Source organism: Ascaphus truei, chromosome 5 (assembly GCF_040206685.1).
Source record: "Ascaphus truei isolate aAscTru1 chromosome 5, aAscTru1.hap1, whole genome shotgun sequence".
Classification (NCBI taxonomy): Eukaryota; Metazoa; Chordata; class Amphibia; order Anura; family Ascaphidae; genus Ascaphus; species Ascaphus truei.
Genome location: NC_134487.1, coordinates 182,779,879 through 182,807,531, shown reverse-complemented (window position 1 = coordinate 182,807,531; position 27,653 = coordinate 182,779,879). Strand labels below are relative to the sequence as shown.

Genomic DNA, 27,653 nt, shown 5'->3' with positions numbered 1-27,653 from the left:
ACACACACACACTTAACAAGGACTAATTGTAATATAAAGTAATACAATAAATAAACTTATGTCAAAAACAAATGTTGTTCTTACTAGAAATTTATTAAAAAAAAAATTAAACCGGGCCTGGGGGCGCGACCAGTGGCGGGGCTGGGGGCGGGGCTGGGACTAGGGCGGGGCTGGGAGCGGGACTAGGGCGGGACTAGGTGGCGAGTATATTTTTTTGTTCGGCGAGTAGATATTTGGGTGATTTGTCGACCACTGTATAAAAAAGGCTCTTACTCTAAGTCCAAACGGGCTGCTAACACTGGGATTACATACAACACCAGTGACACAGACCACTCGGATGGTCCAGATGCCACGCTGGTGGCGCCTTTTTTAGAACAGGGCGCGCCACTGCACGCGAAGCCACCTTTACAAGACCACGTCGGTGGCGATCGATCCGGAGAGGTGGTTGGGGGAACAAGATTTCTACCAAGGGACTCCAAAACAAGGGGAGCGCAGAGGGGGCGATCACAGAGGGGATGATCTTCAACATTTCCACACACCTTTTGTCTGAAGCAGAGAGGAGTGTGTCCTTAAGCTTGCTGCATGGTCACAGCTTTGAGCACAGCCAGGGTTAAGGTGCATACCCAGAAAACCACCCACAGACAGCTGTGCTCAAAGATGTGACCATGCAGCAAGCTTAAGCCTATAGGGAACCATGTTAAAAATGGTTTTTGAGGCAAAAAGTTACACTGTGTGCTCATTTGCATGTCATTTCCCAGAATCCCTTGCTGCAGTGGAAGTGCTGTATGCTGGGTGATAATGGTGAAAGGTGGGGTTGCAGACCTGCCTAAGACATGCAGATGAGCATACAGTTGTATTCGCATATATATATATATATATATATATATATATATATATATATATATATATATATATATATATATATATAAATATATATATCACTGACAGTGATACAAGAAAGTATATAGAATCTATGGGCACAATTTCCCCTGCCCTGTAGAGCTTACAATCTAATTGTCCCGGACAATAAAGTCAATTCACCAAAGTCACAAATAACTGCGGAATTCAAACCAGATTGGCCCTATTCAAAGGCAGTGACAGTAGCATAATGTCACCCCATCACCCATGCTATTGGATCTGGCCCTCTTCCCATATACCAATTGATATATTGCATCCATCTCACGTATTTTTCAAATCTGTCATTGACCTTCCTACTGTAAATCATTCTAGGCTCCTCTAGCAGAGAATTGGTTAGCAACCGACATCACTTGGCAATTTAACAATTTCAGTGTGTAGAAAGAAAGCAGACAAAGAAAAGCCCTCAAACACAGATTAAAACATCACATTTCCATCTCCCCCTAACTGCTGAACTTTCTGAAGGAGCGATGGCTTCTTCCCTGGCTGAGCAGTGAAGTAGAAAGAGCTGCGTCTTGCGAATAATGAATTGTTTCGCAGCCAATAAATTGGTTTCCATGAAATAACAAGTGTCTTGTGTTGAGATTGTGTGCTCTTGCATTATGAATGTTCTTAAAAGTTCACATCAACAAGTTAAATGTTCAAAGGGAAACCAAATTGCTCTTCTAGTGCTATAGCTGTGGCTTTTAGATCGACTAAATAAATGGCTGTCATGGTAACGATACAAACCCTGCATTTTTCGAAAGAGCCTATTAAGTCTTTCTATCCATATCTAGGCTGCTGTGTTAGTGTCTAACTGCTTATGCGGGGATAGGTTTAACCTGCTCATACTTGTGTTTTCAGAGCCGTAGTGAAGTCCTGTTAACTGGGTTACTATCAGCCTATACATATTGCATCTGATCTGGGCTAGTGATTTGGTAACCCAGCTTCTGCAGAAGAACTTGCATTCTTTTGTTGATGAGCTACAGAATAATAGTAGGCCATATTTACTAAGCGGTGCTATTCCATTACACATCATCTGGCACTGAAAGACACCTTATGGGCCATGAGCTCATGGGCCTAAACATGTCTTCTGGCATCGGAAGGTGTCATGTGGAATAGCACCACTTAGTAAAAATGGGCCGTGGTAAGGATACATACTTCTCAAACTATTAAAAGGTCTTAGATCATATGGAATAGTTTTTCTAATATAAGCATGTACATGCAATCCTATTGTATCCCCTTATCTCTCAATATACTGATTAGATTGTAAGCTCTTTGGAGCAGTGACTCCTCTCACACTGGCCTCTACTCAATATGCTGCCTCTATTCATTAAGTCGCTTCTTCATGTCAGTGAAGCTTTGAGCGCAAATGCAATGGAATAGGGAGCCCGTAGCAGTAACCTTGTATTGTGTGTTCAACCAATGTGAATTTCCGCTATACCACTCTGCTGTTTTACCAAACACACTTTTAAATGAATCATTCACTCATTGGGTTGTTTCTTACCTTTGCTGCTGGAACTCCCTCTGGTGGGCGACAGTGCAGAACAATCATCCCTTCTATTGGGACTTCTTTGCCTTGAGGGTCTTGCTCAAAATTTTTCCGCAAATCTATGAGGAGGCAAGAGGATCATATAAAGAGCTGTGAGCAATGAAGGGGGTTCACCTGAGATGTAATTAGGCTTTCCTCACAGTGTTTAATACCAGTGAAGGGGATACAGTAAAGAGCAGGGTTCATGGATCACGAAGCAGGAGGCGTGCCTCATGTTTAGCATATCACTGTGTGATCTTAGATTTCAGGAACATGTTTTATAACTTTGTGCACACATCAGTATACCTAAGAAAACAATACATTCCTCCATGCAATTCTACAAAGCTTCCAATCTAATTTTATTATACACAAGTCTCAGGAAAAAGTAAGAAACTGTTCGCTGGACGATTATGGGCCATATTTACCAAGAAGTCTTCTGCCATAAGACGTATACTGGTACTTTCCAGCCTATGCAAGCCAATGGGCTGTAAGATGTCTTCCAGAGCCAGTACTCTGTTTTATGGCAGAGTACTGATTAGGAAATTAGTAAATAGGCTCAGGGCCTTGGAGAAAGGTCTCTCACCTCAAAGACCAGACTGTTAAAAACAAACTGGGCTTCCGTGAGCCAGATAATAGACTCAAAAGAAGGGTTTAAAATAGGGGGTAATATAGAGGGGGTATTAAGCAGGCGGTCAGAGAAGATGAGCATTTTATCAATCCCTTAGATATAAGGAAACGTCAAAATACAGACATACTGGTTTATATTTGTGGCCTTCATGATAAAAGCTAGGGGACATTTTAAAGCAACAATTTGCTCTGCCAGACACAAACAAATTAGCTTTTGTAGCTTTTGAAACAGCTGGTCCAGGTCTCTTGAACACTAATTTCAGTATTTTCCTGACATTTCTTTATTCTTGAGACACCATGCTCAAAAAATACAATCCCAGGAAGGGCTTAAAATGCCTGCTAGGGATTACCATACAATTAGAGAAGCCAAACAAAAAACTACATGAATAATTTCTTTTATCCTTTGATTCAGAAAAAAAAGAGAGAGAGATGCTGCTTATGTTTCGGGAACAAGGCTACATGTACATGGTAATATGACCTTAACTATGAACACCCTGCACGTACAGTAGATTTCTAAACTAGATGTTGTGTTTACTTTGGGTTACATTGCATTCATTTGCTATGTTATTCAGACAGAGGGAGGTTGCATATTAACATTTGACACTTACAGGCTATGCGCACAGACGCCCTTCTGCTTTTAGAAGTGCCCAGGTGGCTCCATGCAACGCACTGACACCAGTAATCTTCCGGCCCGTGGAAATCCTCCACCTGCTGCCTGGTCACATTGATAAAGACCTCGCGAACCTTCAGACCTGGACAGGCATGAGAGAAGTATTGAGGGGGCTGCCAGGATACACGAGACAGGTCAGATATAGAGTAACAACCTCAGCCACATGACAGATTAGCACCAACTATATCACACAGTTGTTTATCAGCACTGCACTATATAAACCCTTCAGCACTGAAACTGTCAATTCCTTTTCTATCACAGCAGCTTAGAACTATTATCTCATAGAAACGTAGAATCTAGTAGCATTCAAGAATCACTTATGCAGCTTAGGGGAGAATCACTAACCTCCAACACATATTGGCAGATAATGCAGAATCGCAGGGCAATAACCCATATCGGAGGTTAGTGAATCCCGGTTTACAAACCTGTTGTAAGACTTTAGACTGCACTTGCTTTCTGGCGCTTTTTTACATTACATCGAAGATATTCTTCTGCAAATCTTAAGCAGTTTTTTGTTGCCTTGCATCCATTTGGTTTCAGTGGAACAGACGTTCCTCGTGTTTCCCTGAGCATCAGAACATGGACCATTACTTCTCTGTAAAATACTTCCATTCGGCACCTTTTTAATACTCTTGATGTATTAAAATGGTTCCATCATGCTTGCACTGCGTTTCTACCAATGAGCTATAAAGTAGTGTTAATATCATCCTCTTTCTGCTGCTAATATCTTTCAACTGAGCATTCTGCTGACTTTTCCCATCACTCTGATACACCTCCATATGATATAACAAATGCAAGTGTGTGTGTGTGTATGTGTGTGTATATGTATATTAGAGATGGGCGGAACAGTCCAAATCCACTCCCAGGAAATTCCATGGAGTGGATTTGGACTGATCCGCCCATCTCTAATGGTTGGTGTCCTTCCAGTTGGCCTTGTTCAGTCACAATATGTGCCCTGCTAGGCCGGCAAGGATAGTGGGCTGCAAGGTGGCAAGGGGGGGGGGGGAGTTTCAATGTGTCTGTGATCCCAGTGAGGGTGCCAGCAGATCAGGCATTGTTTGATAGTAATGATATTTTCAATAAAAGTTGTGGGCATTTAAACTACATATTTGGGCCAATTATTTGGGAAGTTGGGTGCCGTGAGTTGGGGGTGGCGGGGGGGGGGGGGGAGGGGGAGTTTTGCTGGGAGGGGACAAAATCAAAACCTATTACGTCTTGTACTGTATATGGAGAACCACCGAACAAGCCATTCATCTGCAGGAGTTCTGCTGAAGTAAATGAAAACCACTAGTGATAGAAGACAGCAAAGAGTTTTACCTGTTATCACCCGGACAAGTGACAATCAAATGGCTTAAGTTAAGACTACCTTTAAATGCTTCTTTTATGCAACAGGTTTACATTTAGTGTAGGTTATGACTTCTGGTTTCCACTGTTTGTTCTTGAGCCGGCTACTCAAATCTATTGAATGGAAGTAAATGCTTCATTGTGTGTGTAGCAATCCACTTCTCATCATATTGAATAGGGGTCCCAGAGAGGCTGTAATAAACATCTGCCTTAATGTATCTTGCACTATGCAACTACTTTAACCTTGCAATTTGGAAAGTGCAAACAGGAGGTAATAAAGAATAGTGAAATTATGCACATGGAATTATGGGATGTATTGTACATCTTTCCAATCAGTTTTGTCCATTTTCTTGGTGTCAGAAAAGTCTCATCGTGGCATAAATTGTGCAAAAAAATTGATTATGTTCCGTAAGAGGCAGACAAGCAAATGCTGCACCTTTCTCTGTCTTTTATTGTGTATCTAAACATTCAGAGCCTTTCATTAACTCCACAGTATCAACATGTATTTGATATAAACGACTTGCTATACTACTTGGCTCAGTGAAAAAAGACATTGACTGGCACTGTGTTTGATGCAGGGGAACCTGGTTCAATGCCTGGTGTTGGGACCTTGGGCAAGTCACTTTATCTCCCTGTGCCTCAGGTACCAAATACAAAGATTGTAAGCTCCACGGGGCAGGGACCTGTGCCTGCAAAATGTCTCTGTAAAGCACTACGTAAAACTAGCAGCGCTATACAAGAACATGCTATTATTATTTATTATTACTATATATATATAGTATGTGTGTGTATATAGATGTATTTATTATTGCTGTGATTGTTACATAACGTGTATGTGAAAAAACATTTTAGGTTTATCACTATGCCAACTGCGGAAATATATATAGTATATGAATGCAAATATTGGGACAGTGTTGCTTAAAATGTAAATATGTCAGGTATGTATTTCAAATAAATAATTGAAATGGTGGCAGAGAGAATATGCAGCATGAATATGAACATTTCGCTCACCCCTCGGAGGAAGACAACCTATGCTACCCACAGAAAATGTGTGGAATTTATTGGAGCTATCTTACTAACAAGTGCAGTTGTTTACATTTAATTGCAAGGAAGAAACTCGTTTTTGGAATATTTTGTTTGCAAAAGTATTTATTTTTCTTTACCGAGAGTAGAGAAGAATGCACAATAAATTCCAGGCAAATATATTTGACAGTCCTAATGGGCTACTTTGTTACACTGTAATTAGAAGCACAGGGTCAACAGAGCAAGGGCATCTGAGGACTCAGTGGTATTGTTGGTATATCAACAATAGCCAGATTTCACTCTACCCCCACAGCTGACTTTTGTGCATCAGAGGTAAGATCATGTTCGAGCAGTGATGAGTAATCTGAATTTTTATTTCTGATCCGTGATGAGCCTAGAATGTCTGCCTTGCTCTAGGGCTGTAGGCAGGTTAGCAGTAAAGGAAATAAAGCTTATAAACATCCCACAGGGCACCATATAATGTACATATATGCAGAGTCAACAGAAAAGAGAAAGTAGGATTCAGTGACCTGATATCTCCTTTTAGCATTAAGTTCTACACTGAGAAGGGGAGAATGGGGAGGGGGATAATATAATATATTAATAACGGGATTGGAGGTAGGAAAGTTAAGGGACAGACAGTTACTTAGTTACTTACTTAGCAGACATGTAAGTCAACTTGTTAAAGCCAACGTTGTTCATGTTAGGTGTGGAAATTGTTTTCACCACCATCATTGCAAATGAGCATTATGTGTATCATATGAAATCAATGTATCACTCTACACTTTGAGCCTTACATAATACAGACATGGTGTGTTTCACTCAGCTGGAGTGTGTGTCACTGATTTCATAGACATCAGTTAAAGCTACAAAGTGCCTTAGCTTTACCCAGGACGGTGCCAGGCTGCAGAGGTCTGTAGAAAAAAAGATAGAATTGCATAAAAAGCTGGTTTAAATCACCATAAACTTGTTAAAATCACAGAAACTTTTTTCCATTACAATTCACAGATCACATGTTTAGAGAAGTCCCTTATTATAATATATAGTGGGTCTAACACTGACATCTTTTCTATTAAGATGTCATCGTGTTGCCCAAGTATCATTCATTTTTGTCCTGATGCCTTGACAGGTACGTGTATGTGAGGCAATGACGTGGTAATTAAAGTATGAATCCTCCGTCTTAAAATAGGAAAAACGTACATACTGATGGTAGATGAGGAAAATGTGTTCCACCCAGCCTGTCCAATTGTCAGGCTAACATACTACTTGATCTCTGATATGTATCCCTAAAGCTTCTTACATAGTGTGTGTGGCCGTGCGAACGCGCGTGCCACATGGTGTGTGTGTGTGTGTGTGTGTGTGTGTGTGTGTGTGTGTGTGTGTGTGTGTGTGTGTGTATGTGTGTGTGTGATTTATTATTTATTAAAAAAAACACATTGGTAAAAATAAAATATTTATTAACATTGTGCAGACACACACAGACATACACACACACACACACACACACACACACACACACACACACACACACACACACATGCATACATATATACACACACACATACACATATAAAATCATTCTATTCCCCGTCTTTCCGCTGTCGGCCGGATGCACGCCTCGCAGGCGCGCTTGCAGCGGAGGTACTTGGGCCGCAGCAACAAATTAATGTAATCCAATGCAGCTGCCTATAGTTCGAGCGCGAGCGCTGCAGAGCGGCCCCGCAAGCTTTTCCCAAGCAGATTTTCAATTTGGCGCGTAGAGGCCGTGTCATGTGAGCAGTTCAGCAAATGAGGGTGAACCGCTCACAGCCACGCCCTAACCACGCTTCACGAGGCCTCCTGTCTACAGTGCAGGTTTTGTGCGTGCGCATCGCCCTAGTGACGTAATGAGGGAGAGCGCGCGCACTGCTGGACCAGGTATAATCAAGGCCTTAACAAATGTTTGGCTTCAGACCTCACCTCCCCACTCCAAGACGAAGCGCTGCTCCATAGCGTGAAACGCGTTGAAGGGAAACTGAGGTGTACCCTAGGTCTTCTATGTGTGTGTTGTCGGAATAAAGTCAGTTCTCGTACACACCGGAAGTTGGTTGGATTTTTGCCACTCGCACTAGCGCTGGATTCTCCTTCACTCCAATAATCAAGGCCTTAGGCTGCGGCCAGGCAGGGAACGGGCGCGCTGGCGCTCGTGCGCTGCGCCCTGCTCGGCCGGGCAATTCGTGGCCGGCTAGGCGCGCGCTCGACCTGGGGGTGCGGCCACGACATCACGGAGCTGGTTCGCCCTCATTGGGCGAACCGCTCACGTGACGCGCTTGCGAGCGGCAAATTCAAATATGCTTGCTCTGAGCGCCAAGCAAGCGCTTGCTCACGCTGGCCACACACATTGAGCAATGTGTTTCATCGCGGCCAGCGTGAGCCCGCCTGCTCAGCACCACCCTGAACGAGGCCTTACTCTTCCCTGCCCTATCCTTTGCAGTATTTACCTCACCTGGTTGTTAGCTACATGCATCCACTGCACTGTCATTGTATTGCTATTTTATCCCCTAGCTCCTGGATTGTCCCGCAACAAATTGCAGAACGGTCCATTGCTGGTCCCTCAAAATCAGAGTGTTTTTAACTGGGAAAGCGAGCGAAGGAAGAAGATGAATGATAAAACATCAGAGCAGTAACTAGAGCATCGGCCATTATCTTGAACGTGGACACCAGCCTTGCTTGGACTAAACCCGGTGTTTAATAGTCACAAAGCTGCTTCCAAACATATGTTCCCATAATCCCCTTATCTACCGCTCATTATCACAGCTTTGAAATGCCCATCATCAGCTGCGTGTTGGGGCTACTGTTGCCAAATGTGTTTTCTTCCGTTGCACCTGGCTGAGGCTCAGAAGGCACAGGAATGATAAATGGTGCAGCGTCTCCCTGCCTCACAGCCATTCACAGGGCTGAGTGAATCTGAGCTGTTGCATGGTAAAGCAGCATTAAACGCTGTTGACCGACTCATTAGAAATGTACAATCAGTGAAATGTGTCGCTGGTGTCTCTGGCAGCGAAAGGGTTAGCATTGCACATGGCATCCTTGATTGGACTCCTTTAATAACAAATTCTCATTTTGGCCTCAGCTGTCCGACGAATAAAGGTTACAAGTGGAGAAATAAATTGGTAGCCCCCATAAATGTCAGTCAGGCCCCTTTTCGCCATGCTCCCTACCTGATGCTAAGTGCTCCCTGCATCTGCTCTGCCACTGTTGTTTTCCTCCGTAAAATTATCCACTCAAAAGGAACAGATTTAACTTGCGTGTCTCGCCCCCAGCAATTTCAAAATCCATTTACAGCCGGAACGCCTCATCTTGCTGAATACTTTTGGAAATGGACATTTATCTGCATGTGAGCGGTCAGAATGGAGAAATGCAAGGAGGTGCTGTAGTTAGGAATTGGTGCACAGAAGGGGGATACCTGTGCAAGAATAGCAGCAATAAAAACAGGGCATTAAAGAAGTAATTGGAGAAGGGAATCTCTGCCGTACAGAGCTACACGAAAGTAACGTTTTGTGAGCTCTTCTGTGCTGTTCTACAACAATACGAAGAAAGCGCTCTAATTTCTGCCTTTTCAAAAGTACACTAACTTGCAACATATTTACACTTCTCCAGAACCAGTATAGCTACAAGAACGCTACACTGCATTATTTACCATGTTTATGGGTTATTTCATTTATATCCATAGCGCATTGGCAAATGTATTTATTTATAACATTTTTTTTTACCAGGAGATAATATTGGCTTCATATCGTGCTGATTTCATTGATGCAGAAGGGAGATAAATGATGGATGTGTGGCAAGTGTGATTCCTCAAATCGCTCATTCACAGGTTTGTACTTGTCGCTGTTTCTGAGCTGTATCATAGAAGTGCAGCAATTCATCTAGGGCAGGGCTGCACAACATGCGGCCCGCCTGGCCTCTCTGTGCAGCCCGCGATGACTCCGGCCGAGCGCCTGTTAGTTAATTAAATAAATTAAAAAAAAAAAAGTTTAAAAAAAATAGTTTAAAAAAATGGCGGCGATCCCCCCCCCTCTTCCCCCTCCTCGTGCGCGAGTCGGCGGCAGCGGCGGTGCACAGGGGCAGCAGCAGGACGCGGCAGCCGTGAGTCTTTTTTTTTTTCAATAGAAGGATGCCGGGGTTGGAGGTCAGAGCCGGGGGCGGGGCTTAGTACCGGGGAGGATGTGCTGAGCTAAGGCCTTGCCCCCGCTGCCTGCTACAGCGTCCGCTGTGGCGGACGCTGCGCTCACGAGAGCCCTCCACGCAATGGCGCCGGGCCCGCTGCGAGGGGGGGCCGCAGCGCTCGCGCAAGAGCTACTCCTGCTCTCAATAGAATTGAGAGCAGGAACTCGCGTCGAGCGGCTAGGCACGCCCCCCGGCGGTTCAGCAAATGAGGTGAAAAACGGGTTGGGGGGGGTGGGAGTGAAAAACGGGTTGGGGGGGGGGATGGGAGTGAAAAACGGGTTGGGGGTTGGAGTGAAAAACGGGCTGGGGGCGTGGTAGTGAAAAACGGGCTGGGGGTGGGTGGGAGTGAAAAACGGGCAGGGGGGAGTGGGAGTGAAAAACGGGCTGGGGGGGTGGTAGTGAAAAACGGGCTGGGGGTGGGTGGGAGTGAAAAACGGGCTGGGGGGGGGGGGTGGGAGTGAAAAACGGGCTGGGGGGGGGGGGTGGGAGTGAAAAACGGGCTGGGGGTGGGTGAGAGTGAAAAACGGGCTGGGGGTGGGAGTGAAAAACGGGCTGGGGGTGGGGTAGTAGTGAAAAACGGGCTGGGGGTGGAGTAGTAGTGAAAAACGGGCTGGTGGGGGGGGCAAATGGTCTGCTGTGGGGTGGGGCAAACAGAGTGGTGTGGTGGGGGGAGAAGGGATGGGGGAGAAGGGGGAGAGAGAGGAGGCAGAAGGGGGAGAAGGGAGAGAGGGGGGAGAAGGGAGAGAGGGGGCAGAAGGGAGAGAGAGGGGGCAGAAGGGAGAGAGAGGGGGCAGAAGGGAGAGAGAGGGGGGAGAAGGGAGAGAGAGGGGGGAGAAGGGAGAGAGGGGGGGAGAAGGGAGAGAGAGGGGAGAAGGGAGAGAGAGGAGGGGAGAAGGGAGAGAGGGGGGAAGGGAGAAAGGGGGGGAAGAAGGAGAGAGGGGGAGAAGGGAGAGAGGGGTGGAGAAGGGAGAGAGAGGGGAGAGAAGGGAGAGAGGGGGGGAAGAAGGGAGAGAGGGGGGGCAGAAGGGAGAGAGGGGGGGCAGAAGGGAGAGAGAGGGGGCAGAAGGGAGAGAGATGGGAGAAGGGAGAGAGGGGGCAGAAGGGAGAGAGAGGGGGCAGAAGGGAGAGAGAGAGGGCAGAAGGGAGAGAGATGGGGCAGAAGGGAGAGAGAGGGGAGAAGGGGGAGAGAGGGGGGAGATGCGGGGAGTGGAAGAGATGAGGAGGGGGAGATGCGGGGAGTGGAAGAGATGAGGAGGGGGAGATGCGGGGAGTGGAAGAGATGAGGAGGGGGAGATGCGGGGAGTGGAAGAGATGAGGAGGGGGAGATGCGGGGAGTGGAAGATATGAGGAGGGGGAGATGCGGGGAGTGGAAGAGATGAGGAGGGGGAGATGCGGGGAGTTGAAGAGATGAGGAGGGGGAGATGCGGGGAGTGGAAGAGATGAGGGGGGGAGATGCGGGGAGTGGAAGAGATGAGGAGGGGGAGATGCGGGGAGTGGAAGAGATGAGGAGGGGGAGATGCGGGGAGTGGAAGAGATGAGGAGGGGGATGTGCGGGGAGTGGAAGAGATGAGGAGGGGGAGGTGCGGGGAGTGGAAGAGATGAGTCACTGTCATCCACCCACCGCCATTCACCCACCCACCGCCATTCACCCAACTGTCATTCACCCACCCAGTCACTGTCATTCACCCACCCACTCACCCACCCACTCACTCACCCACCCACCCAGGCAGGCAGTCACATGTCTTTTGTTGAAAATATAAAAAATAAACAGGTTGCATTGTAATGTTTTTTTCTGTGTCACAATAAGAAAACAGTTAAGTAAAAGTTGCGCGCTAAAAGATATTTTTTCGTGGTAGGTGCGCTATGGGTTCGGGGGGGGCCTGCTCCTTTCATTTGTCCCGGGCCCCATGATTTCTGTTGACGGCCCTGTGGGTGATGTGAGGTGCATGGGGGGAGAGGGTAATGGGTGATGGGAGGTGCAGGGGGAGGGTGATGGGAGGTGCAAAGGGGGTAGGGTGATGTGAGGTGCAGGGGGGGAGGGTGATGGGAGGGGCAGGTGGGGTCATTGGAGGTGCAAGGGTGGGTGATTTGAGGTACATTGGGGTGATTTGAGGTGCAGGGGGGGTGATTTGAGGTGCAGGGGGGGTGATTTGAGGTGCAAGGGGGGTAATTTGAGGTGCAGGGGAGGGTCATTGGAGGTGAATGGGGTGTGATTTGAGATGCATGGGGGGTGATTTGAGGTACAAAGGGGGGTGATTTGAGGTGCAGGGGGGGTCATTGGAGGTGCAGGGGGGGTCATTTGAGGTGCAAGGGGGGTGATTTGAGGTGTATGGGGGGTGATTTGTGGTGTATGGGGGGTGATTTGAGGTGCATGGGGGGTGATTTGAGGTACAAGGGTGGGTGATTTGAGGTGCATGGGGGGTGATGTGAGGTACATGGGTGGGTGATTTGAGGTGCAATGAGGGAGAGTGATGTGAGGTGCAAGGGGGATGATTTGAGGTGCAAGGGGGGGAGAGTGATGTGAGGTGCAGGGGGGAGAGCGATGTGAGGTGCAAGGGGGGAGAGGGATGTGAGGTGAAGGGGGGTGTGATGTGTGCGCTGTGCAGGGGGGCATTGTGTGTTTGATGTGGAGGGGGAGTATTATGTGTGTGGGTGAGGGGGGAGATGGGGTTATGAGAGATAGATGGGGAGTATCGCAAAGGTTGATAGTGAGGGGTTCTTGGGGAGATATGAGGATGATGATGAGGGGTGCTGGGGGAGATATGATGATGAGGTGCTGGAGGAGAGATGATGATGGTGATGGTGATGATTTTACCCGTGTGGCCCAATTTTTTTTCCCTTGGAGCAGTTCGGCCCTTCTCACTTTACGAGTTGTGCAGGCCTAATCTAGGGCAGTGGTGCTCAACTCCTCTGATTGAGCCACCTGCGCTGAAGCAGCCTTCGACTGAGCCACTGATTGAGCCACCTGTGCTGATACTGAAAACCTGACCTGTTGGGGGTCTTGAGGACTGGAGTTGAGCACCCCTGATTTAGGACATAAACAGACATTTGATATATATATACATAGACAGTATGTATATGTATATGTATATATATAGATAGGTAGATCTCTCTCTCTCTCCCTCTCTCCCTCTCTCCCTCTCTCCCTCTCTCCCTCTCTCCCTCTTTCCCTCTCTCCCTCTCTCCCTCTCTCCCTCTCCCCCTCTCTCTCCCTCTCTCCCTCTCTCCCTCCCAGTTTCAGTCAGTGTCGGCTCTCGTTGTGACTTTAGCTAAATCACCTTATTTCCCTGTACCTCAGACACCAACAATTAGAATGTAAGCTCTTCAGGTCAGGTATGAGCTCTATATAGAAATGCATGCTATTAGGTAGGAATATGTTTGTAATGAACCAACAACGGAAGAGGAGACTTGCCTGGTTTTGAAACTACATTTAGGAATGATATATATTCAAAAGAATGTACTTTTCTCTAACCCATTGGCTCTAAAACAATGTGTTGCTAGTCCTGTTGTTAGCCAAATGGTTTGTTAGCCAGTATGACTGCTACAGCTAATTACTGGCAAGCCTGTGATGAGTTCCCTTTATGAAATTATAAGGTGTCAATTTCTAAAATATTATTTTGTTTCTTCCCCAGTAAAATGAATGAAACTAAGTTCCTTTGATCCTGAATTGTGTTTTCTCTTTTGTAACCGTGCTGTGAGATGCTTATTGTTACTTTCTTAGAAGTTCCCTTACCTAGTGGTTAAAATAAAAATCAACAAATGTTGTAATGTTGAAGGACAAAATGGGCTTTTGTAGACATAGCCTTTGTATGTGTATGTGTATGTGTATATATATATATATATATATATATATATATATATATAAAAATTTCTTATCTATAATCTGTGAGAGAAAAAAAAACAGATGAGGCTTGTATAGTTTGTGGATATGCTTTGATGATGTTAAGCAGACGTGGAGTTGCTTAGCAATAGTGTGACCATGAGTGGCGGTAGGAAGACCACTGCAAAACAAAATGCAGGGAAATTATAGGGAGGGGGAGGTGGGAGAGGAGTGTAAGATTGCATTAGCCTGCAATTCGCACAGCTCTTATGAATATCATTGAGCTACAATGAATAGTGAACACCTGTTACCCGCTTCTATTGTAATATGTTTATCTTCCCATTTGCTTTTTTAACACTTGAAGTGCCAAAGATGACATATTGCTGCGATGGATTCTTCTAAATGCCTCAATGCTAGGAAAAATACACATCGTTTACAAACATAAAGGTTACACAGAACTAAAGGACATGCTACGAAGCTGGAGACTAGGGTGAGAACAGGTGAAGGACCTGTTCATTAGAAGAATATGGATGCATGGAACAATGTTGCAGATTAATGACTTCCACCCCCTCTCTGCCCAAAATGCAGAGCAGCTGCCACCGCAGCCCCCCTCCGCCCCGGGAACAGCTGGCAACAGAGCTCCTGTACCCGGGACAGACACTGAGAAAACACAGTGAGGGGCATGGCTTAATCTCCCGCCCCTCACGGTCTGTCTTTAACTCCTCCAGCCGGAGGAGGCAGGAGGAAAAGGTGGGGATGGGGGTGAGTCAGGGCCTTGCAGTCATGCTGCACTCTGCCAAAGGTTTAGCACGCGCTCTCTTTCTCTCTATACTAGTTGACCAGGTTTGGCCAACTCCAGTACTCAAGGGTCACTAACAGGTCATGTTTTCAGGATATCCCTGCTTCAGCACAGGTAGCTCAATCAGTGGCTCAGTCATAGTAACTGAGCCATTCATTGAGCCACCTGTGCTGAAGCATGGACATCTTGAAAACCCCGACCTGTTGGTGGCCCTTGAGGACTGGACTTGGTCACCCTTGTAGTAGGCCCTTTGAAACAAAGGCGTTAAACTGTAAAAATGCAGGTGGGTAGATTCAGCATCTACTAGCCAGTCTGGCCTACTTATTATTCTAATTTATCTTCCTGAGGAAATAGAAATTGTTACATCTTTAGCTCACTCCATATATTTCCATTGTCTCGATTTATTTATCTCATGGACGGTATGCCAGGTTACAGGGCATTTCTGTTGATTTTATAGTGAGCCCTGTTTAATGAGAGTGCAGTGCCCCTACCACGCTTCACATGGTTTGCTTTCCATTTCTCTCTTCATTTTTTCCTACTTCTTGTCTCAAATGTATTTAATGTGATCCCGAGTTATTCACTTGGTCCTACGGGTGCCACTGTCACACCTCATAGCGCCATTGGATTCCATCTGTGTTTTGCAGAAGGTAATATGACAGATGCTAACTTTCTGACGTGAAAGGAAACTTTTCTGCCTTGTTAATCACTGCTGTCAAAAGGATGTTCTCTTGTCAATCCTGCAGACGGCTGAACAATGCTCGGACGTCAGATTATGCTTAATTGAATTTATTTTAAGGCAGCTTGGTGACACATTCCCAGTTACTCATAAACTCTAGATTATTAACTGCTGAAGGGACCCACAAAACATTGTACATTTAAAAGATATGATAAGGTCACATTTGTAACTTTCCTCCCAGCACCACAAATAGACTTACCTCTTCCATCCACATAGCCACATCCTTTTTACACCTTCCCTAACTGACTTCAGGGTCGGAAAACTCTCTCCCCTTCTCCTTTCACAGAGATATTGAGGAAGAGTATACCTCTCATCCCCCAAATGCTATACAGATATCAGAAAAACAGACCTCTCAACCACTGTCCCTACAGAAACCCATGACACACCCCTCTCACCTCCTCCTAATACACAAAAATCAGAGACACATACAGTACATCTCACTCCCTTCTTATACATTTATAATCGGGGACACATACCTGTCACCCCTTTTTCCCACGAGAGATCAGGAACATAAGGCACATATACCCTCTTTCCTACACAGACATTTGTCAAGGTGATCTGCAACTACACTGACATTTTTGTACCTTGCTTAAATGAAAATATTGGCGGTAGCTTCTCCCTTGCAAACGCTAGCATGCTCTTGCATTGATTCACTGATACAGTGATAGCTTGTTCAGCAGCCTATAAGACTCAGCCAGTACAGAGCGATCAGACATGCTGAGCAACAATTCCTCACCTGTGCCTTCATCCACGCTCTCCTCGGACACGTGCTCGTTCTGATGCACCCATTCCCCATTACACTTGAAGAAGATCTGCATGGCCGGCATGGCCCTGCAGCGCAGGCTGATTGGGTTGCTTTTGATGATGTAAGCATCGTCAGGCTCCATCTGGAAGTGAGGCAGGGTCCCCGGGGCAGAAGGTAGTGACTCTGGCAGTGTTTCTCCATTGTCGCTCCCTATGAGTAGAAAAAAGGAATAGCATGAGTAGGTGAAAAACTTATTTGAATGCATCTTTTTTTTTAGTTATGTTATTAGGAATGTGGCACACAGTATACTTATCTCGGATAATTTCCTCTATTAGATACATCAGTTGTAAATACTTTTCACCCAACCATCTTACACACCAAGTGGATGCAGCAAGTCATTTCACCTAACATTGCCACCTGGTTCATAGTCACCCTGACTTGCCCAACCGTACCAGGTTTTAAAATTGGGAAGATACTGTAGACATAAAAAAAACCTGTCTCATATGTCCCTCAACCTATTATATTAAAAGTGAAGATTCAAGTTCTAGCTTTAACATCAACCCTTTTTATTTTATTTGGCCAGGTTTGACATCTCAGGTGGATCAGGAATCCGGTGGCAATTCCACCCCTTATCTCACTGAGCTATGAGGACAAATACTTCTCACCCCCTTAAAATATAGACATCAGGGACACGTACCTCTTACCTTGCTCTAATACACTAATACAGGGTCATCAGGGATACATATCTCTCACCTGCTCCTAATATACAGATATAAGCGACACATTTCTTTCATCCCTCCGAATACACCAAACATCAGGGACAAAAACATCTCACCTCCAAATACACAGATGTCAGGGTCACACACCTCTAACTAATACAAAGATATAAGTAACACATATATTTCATCCCCTCATCATACAGAAATATTAGAAACAATTACCTCTCACCCCCTACAATTACACAGACATCAGGGACATACAGTAGCTCACACCTGCTAATATATCGACATCAGGGGAAAAAGCCACTCACTTCCTCATAATACAGAGACATCAGGAACACATACCACTCACACTCTCCTATTAAAGACATATCCGGGACAAATACTGTACTTTTCACTCCTATAGACACTTGCCCCTCTCATTCTACTGATAAATCAGGGACACATACCTCTCATCACTTCCTACCATAGAGATATCAGTGACCTACCTCTTGCTTCTTCTTCTTAGGCCGAGTTCAGGGTGGCTGCTACGCGACGTGTGTGCGCATGTCCGTCACAATTTAGGGTTGTTCGGTGGGAGAGTTCAAACCTAAACTTCACCAGCGGCAAAGTGCAGCGTTGACGCTGCTACATTTTGCCGCTACAAACAAAAATGATATTTGGGGCTACAGTCGCGTCACGTGAGCTAGTTCAGCGAACAAGCTCCGTGACACGTTCGCCACGCCCCCGCCATGTACCCAACCACCGCGACCCAACTCCTGCAGCCAAGGCACAGATCGCTGAGCTGCAGGAGCACGCGGGGGAGGTACGCATGGACGCAAGCGTCCATAGCAGCTACCCTGAACTTGGCCTTAAAGAGACATCAGGGTCACATATCTTTAATCCCCTCCTCTTAAAGAGACATTGGAGCCACATAGCTTTCACACCTCCTAGAGAGACATCAGGGACAACTACATCTCACCCCTTCTTCCTGTTCTTGCAGATACAGAGACACATATCTGTCACACCCTCCTACACATGTCAGGGAAACATTTATCCATGTATGGCAAGATAATGGAAAAATAAGAGGACTAATGACCACCCCTGACTGTCAGGCTATCAGCTACCTGCTATTGCTTTATTGATTCGATAGTGTGCTGCTTCACTTTCTCTGTGCATAACAGTAAAGGATCTATAGTGCAGAGAAAATGAAGGCCAAATCTGGAATACTAAACTACAACCCTAGCTTGTTCTTCACACCTTTTTCAGATGTAGGTACCATTTTGTGATCAGAGGGACAAATAACTATATACAGTCAAAAAATAAGTTGTTCTTCTGCAATCTTTTAGAAGGCATTTGGAAATGTACATATTGTCCCATACACCAACATAGGAAACACATAAAAGGTTGCCTAATACAGTATTCTTTCTAGCTACTGCCACCCGCACACGACTAAGGACTTCTACTGGCAAATCGTTTTTGTTTTATTTTCACAGTTCCTGATTACATAACAAAAATCCAAGAATTGCTCAGTTACTGTACGCTTCAAGATCGGCTGACATACAGTATGTCTTTAGGATGACAGCGATAAGTAAAACATGCAATATACTGTACAGTACGTAGCAGTTTCTAATAAGAAGTGGATGCACCAAGTCATATCTATCCCTTCAGCACGTGTTTATGGTAATATGTGGTGGCCAGGTATGTTGGCTGATACTGTACTTATGATGGGACTTAAAAAGCTGCTGGCGCAGATAGGTGTGCAGAGCAAAAAAGGGCTATCCAGTATATACTACGTAGTCTCCTGACCTTCGGGTACTAGAAGACACTTTGTATCCCATTTAGGTCAATGGGCTGCACATTGTCTTCCCAGTGCCAGAATGTGATTTATGGCAGAAGTCTGCTTAGTACTGTAAATATGGGACATCATTTCTTTTCTTTTTTTTTTTTTAAATGATGGGAAAACCTTTTGTAAATCGTAGTTGGATAACACTTGCAAAACCTCAAGCACCCCTCTATGCCAGAACTTTTTAATTACATTCAAGCTAATTAACCAAAGTTAATACATTTATGTAAATGTTAGGTTCCTCCCCCTAGGCAACAATTAAAAACATTGTATGGTAAATATGGTGCCGGTTTTTCTCTGCTCGTTAAGATTGGAGTTTGGATGGGTTTTTTTTGTTACCACTAGGAATTAGTTGGCCCCCAAAGTATCACAAACTCCTCCTGTCACTTCATTTACAATAAAAGAGGCTAAGTGACCCTGGCGAATGAACGTTATCTGACCGAGGCCAAGTGATCCTCTCCATATTAATATGAAGTTTCTAATCAACACAGCTGGGAAGCAAAAGAAAACCTCACTCCTACTGTCATCTTTTTCACATTCACATGAACTTACATCTGACTTTCTTTTAAAAAAAAAATTTTTTATGACAAATGTAGGAGGGGGAGGGTGGAAAAGGGCACTTACAAATGTTCAATTTGTTGTGCAATAAACTTACGGCTGTGAAAGGTCAGGCCGTGTTTCAGGACTTTTGTAGCAGCCAGGGGCAGATAAAAATGTAAATGGTGGCATGATATGCTCTGGCAAAGCTATTGAAACCATTCAGAAAGATTAATGAATACAAGGTTATTATCCCCATGGCAGCCCTGAAAAAATGTGAATTTTAACAGTTTATCCCCCTGGGTCACATTTGTTTGGGATTTTCATATGATCTGCAATGATTTTGAGCTATGCTTTTCAGGTGACACATAAACATTATATAGATTGTAAGCTCTCAAGAGCAGGGCCCTCGTTACCTCTTTGTATCTGTTTGTGCATGTTTGTCCTCACTTGTATGTAACTGTTTATGTTTATGTAATATACATAACTCTATACCCCATTGTACTGCACTGTGGAACATGTTGGTGCTTTCCAAATAAACAATAAGTATAATATTATGGTAAATATAAAACACACACATACATACAGATAAGTAGTGGTCTTTATTGTTGTATCTTGTGATATGATGGCCTATTGCAGTGTTTCCCAAATCCAGTCCTCAGGGAACCCCAACAGGTCAGGTCTTAAGGATATCCCTGCTCCAGCACAGGTGGCTCAGTCAAAAGGACTGAGCCACTGATTGACCACCTGTGCTGGAGCAGGGATATCCTTACGACCTGACCTGTTGGGGTTCCCTGAGGACTGGAGTTGGGAAACACTGGCCTATTGTGATTGACTGCACCAATAATGCTATTGAAGGGAATAATGCCACAAGCTATGTATGTGTTTATACACTCACACGCGATTAAAAAGGAAATGGGCACTCACCCCAAAACAACAATAGTATACAAAATAGGACACTGTATAATAAGAGAAGTCCGGGGGACAGGCACTCGCCAAAAATAAGGTATATTGTAATCCACTCGTAGTGTCGGATCGCTATAGAGCCTTTCTTTCTTGAGAAAGGCTCTATAGTGAGCTGAAACATTCACGAGCGGATTACAATATGCAGCAAAGTGAATGCGCGCACCTCAATCACTTAGACAGGTGATCCGTGAAATGAATCAAATAATGTGATAATGATTAACCCATACAAAGAGATGCAGCTAGTGGCAGGGCGTTTCTCAACACCCTTAATAGTCAACAAAAAAAAGCCTTAAGCGCAAACACTTTGCATGTGTATCATAAATATTAAAAAAGTGCACGTGAATGTGCAATAAACAGAATAAATCCCCTCACTAATAGATGTTAGGAGGAATTGGATCAGGGTGTACTGATCCTAAATGAGGATTAGAATACAGGAACTCCTCAGGTATATGAAATAAAGAGAACATATATGGTACAGCACAGTTTATAAAATGTGTGTGAAATAATGAGCAGTGAGCCCATACAAACTCACACGCTCCACAGATTAAAAAAGCGTTGTGACCACTCTGGGTCTACGACATCGGCGCTCTGCCCACACGCAGCCGAAGATAGTAGCTGCAGGCACTTGGCTTTCCCAGGTATCGCATGTCCCGCTGGCGAGTCACATATCCGGGTTCCCCTGGCGGATGACGTCACCTCGTCGGCACAGCCAATAGGAGCCTTCAATCTGGCAGCAACTTCATTGCAAGGAACAGCATGCTCAGCGCTCTCTGCTCTTTCACAGATAGCACAAGACCACCCTACGGATGCAGCGGCCGTTATCCGAACATGTCACGGAGCCGTGTTCGTGAACTCTGCTGTATTTTACGTGGCATTCACTCATTCTTCCGTGAACGCCGCCAATCACGCCCGTAATCTTCTACAGTTAGAGGATTTGTGTATGGCTAAGGAGCCCCAGAAAGGACTTCTTTCCAATGTACAGTATGAACTCGTAACGTTAATCTTCAAATTACTTAGATTTTAAGACAACAACACCGGATCAAAAGACTAGTAACACACGTGTTAACGCGGGAAAGTTTGAAGAAATCATGCGGCACGACCTGGGTATGCCCTGGAATACAAATCGTGAAATGGTCGGATAACAGCCACTGCATCTGTACGCGTTTCATTCCACCAACGGGAACTTCCTCAAGGGTGCATATAGTCCCTGCAGTCAACATCACGACACAAGGAGCGGCACAATAATAAAAATGACAGATAGTATGCACGGATGTACAAAAAACCTATCAAACACTTGGACAACAACAGGTTATTCATTAAATTTAAATATGGGGTTCAATCTATGGAGAGAACAAACACCAGTTAGGTCACAGTTTGGAAAAAAATAAAAGTTGAAAAACAAAACATGAGAGCAAATGCTAAAACACACATTTATTCCATTCGTATGTGTGTTTGTATATATGAAATGCTTTGCCCAAGGATATACTGTAAGAAGCACGTTTCCATCTCAAAAACAGAAGCACTTCTCATGTACAGTAGCTCTACCTACAATAAGGTATTGCTGGTGTTTGGCTGCTATAAAATAACGATGCCTTTAAGGGTCCAACTTTATTAAGCCATTTTCAAAATGTGATGAAGATGCAGAGGTTAATTATATATTGAATGCTTTAGAACATTATCTGATTAAACAAATGCGCAAAGCTCTATTTGATTCATTTTTAGAAGAAACGAACAAAAGATGAAAACTGTCTTTAACAGATGCAGGTCTTAAGAAAAATATCACGCACATTACTGAGTCAGTCAGTATACTGTATATAGTATAAAGTAGTATCCATGCTATTGATCTCTCTCCAAGAAGGCAGGGGCCAGCCTTACTGGCATCCATAGCTTATGCCACACATGGTATATATTGGTTCAACAGGCTTTATCAAAGATTAGGTGATGAATTAAAGATATTTGGAAAAATGAATGAATTAAAGGCTAATACACATGAAAGTGCATTTATTACTAGAGCACCTTCTTTGGCTTCGCTTATACAGAACATTCATCACACTGGAGTTGTATTATGGTAATATTGAAAAGCATTATAAATATGTCATGCATGCTGAATATAAATATACAGTATAAATAACACAGCAAGAACACACTGCAGATGGTGGGTTAGCATCAAATCATTTCTCACTACCACACAAAGATTATATGTGAATACAGAATGAGCGGTTAAAGGAAACGCATGCATTATATGCATATAGTGGGATTAAATTCAGGAACACATGGGAGTACAATGTTGTTAAAGAAACACATAATGCGTCCTTTAATGTTTTCTAGTTATGTCAATTATACGCATAGAAAAGCTGCAAGCACACAGCAGAATAAACAAACATATTGCTGCAGCATTACAAACAAAACTATTGTTACTATTACTGACTCTTTGTTGTATCACAGGATGCCTTACATCAGGGGTCGGCAAGTCCAGTCTTCAAAAGACACCAACAGGTCAGGTATTCAGGATATCCCTGCTTCAGCACAGGTGGCTCAATGACCTCTTGATGGCCCTTGAGGACTGGAGTTGTCCACCCCAGCCACTAAGAAATAGATGGTGTACACACGTCACGGTGATTACACTGGTTACAGGGAGACACATGTCAACACATTAGCCAGGGTTTGCTGCTGTGGTTTTTGTTTATTCAATTTTGGAAGACTCCCCAAGGAGATGCCTGGGCTGTTTCTTTTTAATTTTTCTTAATAGTGCAGCAAATAAGAAATTTCTCGTGTTCCCCCCTATTACTCTATGAAACCTTTAGCTATTTTTACTTGTGAACATTTCAGGAAAAACGTTTGAGATGTTGAGAGCTTCAAAAGATGATGCCGTTTGATACTTGATGCTCTGTCAATTTGCAGTACTCATCCCTATAACCAGGGCTGCCAACGGGGGGGGACTACCAGGACTGCTGTCCCAGGCCCGGTGTGTTTCAGGGCCCGGCCACGTGATGCACAGGAAGGCCACAGAGGGGAAATCCCTTACTCTGCAGAGCATCTGTAGGTGGGTGTGGTCTAAGTCAGGGGGCGGGGCCTCGAAGACAGCATCGCGGCTGTGAAACTACAGCCTGCAGATAGATAGGCTGTGAAAGGGTTAAATCGGGGAGAAAAACAGACATGAAAAGGAAGAAGACAGAAAGGAGGGAAAAAAACAGAAAGAGAAAATAAAGTGCAAAGAGAAATACATAAGTGGGAAAAGAAATGAGGGAGGAAAAAAGAAAGACATGAGGGGGAATGAAAATGCAGGGAGGGTAAGGAAAGGAGGGGTGGAGAAAGAGAAACATGGGGGATTAAATAAAGATATGGCATGTGGGCATACGGCATGTGGCATGTGGGAGAGAAGAGGGAAGAAAAGTGACCCGAGGGGAAACTAAGATTGTTATGGAACAAGAACCACATTTCTGACTCACCCCCCTCTCTCCTTTGCAGCTTCTGCCTGTCAGATCTTATTCCCAGCTGCATGGAGTCTGCAGACACATACTGTGCCTGTGTGGCTTGCAACAATGTTGCATTCCTTGCCTCCGAGCATGGAATCAGTGAGCTGCTACTGCAGTTTCTGAGATCCTCACCAGAATGGGCTAGTCTGCCCCCCCTCCTGTTTGTTCAGACATGGTCTGCCCCTAGACTATTCCTTTACCCACACTGCACCTCACTTCCTTTTCCACCCTGGAGACAGTGAGTAAAGAACCCCTTCTCTGTTTATCCCCCTTGGTGAGGCCATCTCTTTTTACCGGTTTCTAACTAATAATCACCACTACACACCATCCACAAGTATCTGTATCCTGCTGCCTTTTCCCAATAAAGTGGAGGAAATATTACAGGACTTGGAGTGATTTAAAAGGGAACTGTGTTAATGCTATCGGGAGCCATTCATACCAAACGTGACCCTGGCTTCAGAAAAGTAAAAAGAGGACCGTGTGCCTTGGGAATACACACAGAGGAGCTGCTACCCACAGCCTTTATGCTAAAGAAACAAGCAAGCAGCTTACATAGCAAATAAACAGCAGTCTCTCACCACACTGCACAAGCATACTGCTCCACGTTGCTACACAGAGCCACCAGCCTCTACACAGCAAACAACCACAGCTTTATGCAAAGACAGTGAGCAGCCTTACTTTGCTAATATTACACAGAGCACTCCCTGCAGACTGAAAAACAGCAAGTAGCTCAAACTGCACAGCAGCCTGCAGCCTTAACAGACAAGCAGCAGCTCAAACTGCACAGCAGCCTTGCAACAGACAGTGCTTCTTACACAATACCTAACTACCTTTTTCTCTGTCTGAGTTCACCCTCTGCACAGCCCTATAGTGAGGAGCCACCTCCCAACCTACCCCTGCGCACGTTCCCACAGCCAGCGCCAGCAAGGGCCACGCCGCCGGACACCCGCCAGGACACGGGTCAGAGCCAACGGACACCTGTGAGTACAGCTACCACTACGCTGCACGCTGCAGGACACCGCTCGGCATCATCTGAGACAGACGCCCATTGCTGACAAGGTAAAAGACCGCACGCCACACGCACTGGCAAAAGGCGTACACACACCTACAGCATTGCAGAACTCAGAGCCTCACCAGACATCACGCAGGAAAGCGATCACTCAGACACAGAGAACGCCGCGCAACCGCAACAGGCGCAGGCAGGCGCGAGGCTCAAATGGACAGTCACCCTGACACAAAAGGCCCGCGAAAAATATGAGACTGACATTGAAGCGCACCGCGCTATATTAGAGTTGGCCTGGGAAACAACCGCACTTGGGGTGTGCAATGTCGCCGGCGCTGGCAATTCTGTACAACAGCTCGAGCAGGCAATAACTCAATTAAAGATAGATCACGCACGCTACCAAAGACTGTCAGAGGCATACGTCACTTACCTGGCCAGGGCTAACACCGGTGAAAGCCTGCAAGAAAGGGACTTACAGCACAATATTGACTTGACACGAGACAGCCGCGTGCGAACCGCCATCGTAGACGCCCAAAGCGAGAGAAAAGAGCTCCTCCTGGAGACCGCATCGCAGCGCTCGAACACATCCAGGCACTCATCAAGGTCAGCCAGATCAGCACAATCCAACGCATCCAGCGCAAGCGCAAGCGCTACCAAGGCGCGAGCCACCGCAGAGGCCGCACGTGCCAGGGCCGAATATGGTTGAAGAGAGGCAGCCGTAAGGGCAGAAAGAGCGCTCATAGAAGAGGAGGAGCAGAACGCCGCCGCTGCCAATGCAGCCGCCGCTGCTACTGCCGCCGCGGCCAATGCCGCCACCGCTGCTACTGCCGCCGCTGCCAATGCCGCTGCGCGCAGAAAGGCCAAATTAGACGCGGATCTAGAGGCCCTAAATCAAGAGAAGGAAGCCGCCGCCGCCATAGCTCAAGCTGAAGTCCTAGAAGCAGCCGCGAGACAGGACGGCGGGGAGCTACCGTACAGACGGATAGCCTCAGAGGATCCAGCCCGACGCACTGAAGACTACGTAAGGAGCCTCTTCAGTGTGAACACCAGCGCACCATCTCAACATGGATGGAGCGACTCCACAGACAGCGAAGACTTGCTAGGACCACGAGGAGAAGACGCTGCTCCATCAATGGCACATGCTGCCTGGGATAGCCACAGCCGCAACAGTGATCCACACGCCAGCGCGCACACGGATGCACCACAACAGGCTCGCCATCCAGGTACACCCACGCGGGAGAAAACAGCCTCTCACACTAGCCAGCAGCCATCACGCGTCCACGCCAAGGAAGAGGCGACCGCACAGACGGTCACAGCAACTACCTCAGAACGGGACAAACACGCCGATGCTTCAGGTCTGACAGACATAGCCAAGTACATGATCCGGCGCGACCTGGTACAAGCAGGGCTCATCTGCTTTGACGACCGCCCTGAGAACTACCGGACGTGGAAGTTCACGTTCAAAGACGCAATCAACAGCTTGGACTTCTCAGCAAGGGAAGAGCTGAACCTGTTAGTCAAGTTCCTGGGGAACAATTCCAGAGAGTACGCAAAAAGACTGCGGGCAGCGAACGCGCATCAACCCCAAGTAGGTCTGGACCTAGTGTGGGAAAGGCTGGAAGAATCCTACGGCAGCCCCGAAGCAGTTGAGGATTCGCTCTTCAAAAGAGTCGAAAGCTTCCCCAAGATCACAACTAAAGACTACTCGAAGTTATGAGATCTTGGAGACCTGCTGCAAGAACTGGAGTTCGCAAGGAAAGACCATTCCTTAATAGGTCTCAACGTCCTAGACTCAGCTTGTGGAGTGAGACCCATCCTGGAGAAGCTACCCTTCAACCTCCAGGAAAAATGGATCTCACAAGGCTCCAAATACAAAAGGGAGAAGCAAGTCGTCTACCCCCCATTCTCAGTTTTCTTGAGCTTCATTCGCGAAGCAGCAAGGACGAGGAACGACCCCAGCTTCTTCTTAGGTGCGCAAACCACATACAGTGCAAGCAGCCTGAGGAACAAGACACCAACGACGAGATATGGTAACCCCCAAACACCCATCTCGACCCGCAGGACAGACGTGCCTCCCACGACCCAAACTACTCCCGATCAGTCGGTCGCCGGAGACAAGGAACCAAGGGACCCAAACAGGGAATGTCCCATACACAAGAAGCCACACCCACTCAACAAGTGCTTTGGGTTCAGGATGAAGTCCCTAGAGGAACGCAAGAGGTTACTTGGAGAATTCGGAGTTTGCTTCAAGTGCTGCGGTTCCACGACTCACCTAGCCAGGGACTGTAAAGAAGAGATCAAATGCACAGTGTGCGAAAGTGACAAGCATGTGATAGCGTTACACCCAGAGGCGATGACACTCCACCAACTCAAGAACCCATCCTCCGTAGCGGAGCATGGCGGGGAGAAAGAAGAAGGAGAGTCAACATCCGTCACATCTCAGCGCACTGAGGTATGCAGAAAAGAAGGTGACAAAATGTCCTGCTCCAAAATATGCCTTGTCGCAGTGCACCCCAGGGACAACCTGAGAAGGCCATTCGGATGTACGCAATCCTCGACGACCAGAGCATCCGATCACTGATCAGGTCAGAGTTCTTCGACATGTTTAACATACAAGACGATGCTTCTCCTTACACTCTCAGAACGTGTGCAGGGCGAATGGAGACCACAGGGAGAAGAGTAAATGGCTACACCATATGCTCAATAGACGGCAAAGTGAACATGCCCCT

General features: G+C 45.9%; 1 protein-coding gene across 3 annotated transcripts in view; it reads right to left on the bottom strand.

Annotated features, from left to right (window-relative positions):
- UNC5D (unc-5 netrin receptor D) overlaps positions 1–27,653 on the bottom strand; it is a 472,283-nt gene that overhangs the window by 231,843 nt on the left and 212,787 nt on the right. For all 3 annotated transcript variants that reach the window (XM_075601397.1, XM_075601395.1, XM_075601396.1), the window contains exons 2-4: positions 16,390–16,608; positions 3,661–3,804; positions 2,402–2,505 (exon numbers count right to left, since the gene is read on the bottom strand). In XM_075601397.1, coding sequence (XP_075457512.1) covers positions 2,402–2,505; positions 3,661–3,804; positions 16,390–16,608 — 467 coding nt within the window. The remainder of the gene's footprint in view (positions 1–2,401; positions 2,506–3,660; positions 3,805–16,389; positions 16,609–27,653) is intronic.